The 3,255-nt window shown below is 45.8% G+C and overlaps 1 protein-coding gene across 1 annotated transcript in view; it reads right to left on the bottom strand.

The window, feature by feature from the left end:
- Window positions 1-541: 541 nt before the first annotated feature.
- LOC127750107 (uncharacterized) overlaps window positions 542-3,255 on the bottom strand; it is a 19,065-nt gene continuing 16,351 nt past the window's right edge. The window contains exon 3 of the mRNA XM_052270666.1: window positions 542-2,084. Coding sequence (XP_052126626.1) covers window positions 1,746-2,084 — 339 coding nt within the window. The 3' untranslated portion in view covers window positions 542-1,745. The remainder of the gene's footprint in view (window positions 2,085-3,255) is intronic.

Here is a 3,255-nt window from a genome sequence, read left to right as displayed (position 1 = left end):
GACCTAAAAAGTTTCATTCTGTTTGTTTGTGTGTTTGTCTGTCTGTCCGCACGATAACTCGAGAACGAATTGAGCTAGCGACCTGAAATTTTCAGGGTCGTTTTGTGTCATAAAAAGACGGATCGAGTTCGAAGATGAGCATTCTAGCTCAAAAATTGGCTTTTTAATAATTAAAAAACTACAGGTCGCAAAATGTATTTTTATCAAATATTTTTTTATGCGTTCCTAAAGGGTAAACCGTCAAAGTAGAGCCCTTCGGGCGAAAATTTCGTCCGTTTGGCTCTATCTTGTACCGTTTAAGTGCTAGGGGACATTTCTCGACAAAAATGAGGAGAAAATGATCAAATGGTCGATTAAATCGTTAACAAAAAGACTTCATTTCGAAAACTTGTATATACACTCCTATTACCCCGTCTCGGGTGTCAGCGCCGCAGGCCTAGCTATATGTGCGCCAGGCGCGTCGCAGCGTAACAGTGTTTCGTGAGTTATCGCGAAGCCTGTTACGCGAGACGTGGTCTGGCGTACATATAGCTAGTGTATAAAGCGCCTTTTGCAGATAAGACATTGTGAAAATGCCCCGCCGCAGATGGAACATAGGACACGTCATGGGGTGTACACTGTTCACCGAAGTAATGAATCCCTCGGGCTCTATGGCCCAGTAAGTTACGAACGACCGCTGAGTTAGCATGGTCTAGGTTCTGCTCCCGGCACTGCTAGCGCCAAGCGTATGCTAGCGGCTAGTAGTAGTGCAATAGCCATGGTCACATCGGCAGTCAAAGTATTTTCAGATGAAGAGAAGAAGATTTAATAATGCAGAGGGAAAAACAGCGCTAAACATATCAGAACATATGTTTTTCCGTTTTATTTATTTCTACATCGTAAAACCATACTTCAAACATGGAAGGGAGCACACTGAAAAAAACTTAGTGCTGATGCCGGTCATCAAGACCTGTTGCTCGCTCAAAAACATTTTTGTTGCTAACCGTGCGACACTATGTCCTTCATTCTACGTAGTTCTCATTCGGAATGTTCTCGAGCCAGTTACCTTGTCGTTGGACCAAGGACCGTTGTCGTGCGGCTAGCAACGTATGCTCTGGTTATAGAAGTTATCTGTTTTTGGAGCCGAGCCAAGAGCGAACTGCGTAGGGGTTTTTCACCTGCCCTAAGCACTAATATTTTGTTTCTTTTTTCAGTGCATGCCCGCCGCCGCAGTGACTCTACTGTGTGCACTCTAGGAAGGCCCCAATATACTAGATGGGGACTAGCGATACCTCAGCGGGTGACCTCTGGGGTCGCTGATACGCACACTACGAAGGCACCAGCTGGAACCTCTGGAGGTCCCGCGCTGTAAGGTGGTATAGAGATGGGCGGTCGCAATCGCTATTGGGCAACCACTCTCCTTGTCACTCAATGACAGGTAGGCGCGAGGAGGGGTCAGCGAGCAGCCCCAGAATCCAGCCCTTGTTACCTGTACTACCTGCTCGAACTGGAACCCTTGCCTCAGCCGACCGGCTATCGTCGGTGACCTGAGAAAGGGATCGGTGGGGCCACTTACCACCCCGAGCCGGAACCTTTCTGAGCCTCACTTTGGACCCATCATAGCGGTTGAAAACAGGACCTTCAAACGGTATGAGTGGATTTAGAGGTGTTATTTGGGCACCGGTGCGTAAAGAGTCCAACCGACCCCTTACCTCCCTAACAGTGCAAATTTGAAACGAATGGACAGCCATACTGGCGTACTTGTGTCAGATTCTTCCAGTCTTGTGGTTTTGGATATTCAGCAGAGCCTGTAGGAATTTAAACCATTGGATTAACACTTTGCCTAAAGTACGGCGACAAAACGCTTTTACAAGTGGACCAGAAACAAAGCCTCGGCGACTGAAAGACGCAAAAGCAAAGCACAGCATGTGGCGCTGCGTGGACACCGGCTCCTCCAGCCAGGGCCCGAAGTACACAGCTGACTGCAGAGAGTTGCGCCCCTGGAGCACGGCATCGCTAAACTCGCATACCGGGATGAGCCCCACTATGATGGCGGGTATGATGGATAGCGAAAACCCATCAGCTTCCGATCCGTTGATAATAACCTGCTTAGAAAACAAACACATTTAGAATTTTCGGTGGTGGGCGAAAATGGTCTTTTCAGATTGTGTTCGCATTCACTGTAAATTAGAGTCCACAATGACTGTCACTGTTAAAAAAACTGTTGTAAATTAACAACGAAAGTGTAGTTAAGTTTGTTAGCAACACTTGTTGTTTTTTAACAACACATGTTGTAATAAAACAACATTGATAAAAATCTCGGAAACAACGTTTCTGACCAAAAACAGTCACTTTTGTTTTGCTCCTGGATAAAACAGTTGTAATATTACGAGTGTGTTGTTTTTGAACGAAATGTGTTGCTAACAAAATTAACCACTCTTTTCTTGTACATTTACAACAAAGTAATCCCTAGTAGTTTCTGTTGTGGGCCAATATAAGCCGAATAACACAAGTTTCGCGAGGGGTCAAATGAAAACAACATTTGTTGTTAATAGGGTATTTCAATGGAGCGCTGCCCGGAACTAAGAAGAACAAAACCGGATACAGAGAGCGGTGGTGGGGGCGGGCGCGCGGAGGAGCGGAGGGCGAGCGGGGAGGTTCCCCTCCACCCGCCGCTCCTCCGCGCGCCCGCCCCAACCACCGCTCTCTGTATCCGGTTTTGTTCTTCTTAGTTCCGGGCAGCGCTCCATTGAAATACCCTATTAACAGCTGTATCGTTTAAAAAATTGTTGTTTTTTTACAACTTTTTCTAACAGTGTACGCTTTTGGTGCTACAAAAATATTTGTTGTGGTGATCATCGCAGGAACAGTACAGCATTATATTAACTGCTTTGGCAAAACTTTGAGGTACAATATTTTAGGGCAATGTACATCACACTGTTTTGCAACAAATACAAATTCATTTCATCATTTTGCAATGAGTATTGCACAAAATTTGTGATGAGAAATAATGAACATGGGTGACCAAAATTATCCTGGATTTTTTCGCAGTGCACAGTGGTCTGGCAGACGGCCAAAACTCGAAAATCCAACTCGCATTTAGAGTGTCCCCTAAATCACCCTTTTTCTCCCAAAGGACGACGGTACCATGTCGGTACCTCCTATCAATATAGGCTTATAATTCATTAGGCTAAACGTACCCGCTCATCATCTCGGGTTCTAAACAGAACCGCTTACCTGCGCGGGTCCTACACAGAACCGCTTATCTGCTCGCGG

This window comes from Frankliniella occidentalis, unplaced genomic scaffold, assembly GCF_000697945.3.
Source record: "Frankliniella occidentalis isolate FOCC.00 unplaced genomic scaffold, Focc_3.1 Scaffold133, whole genome shotgun sequence".
Lineage (NCBI taxonomy): Eukaryota > Metazoa > Arthropoda > Insecta > Thysanoptera > Thripidae > Frankliniella > Frankliniella occidentalis.
The sequence above is the reverse complement of the archived record's forward strand: the minus strand, read 5'-3'. Positions and strand labels throughout refer to the sequence as shown.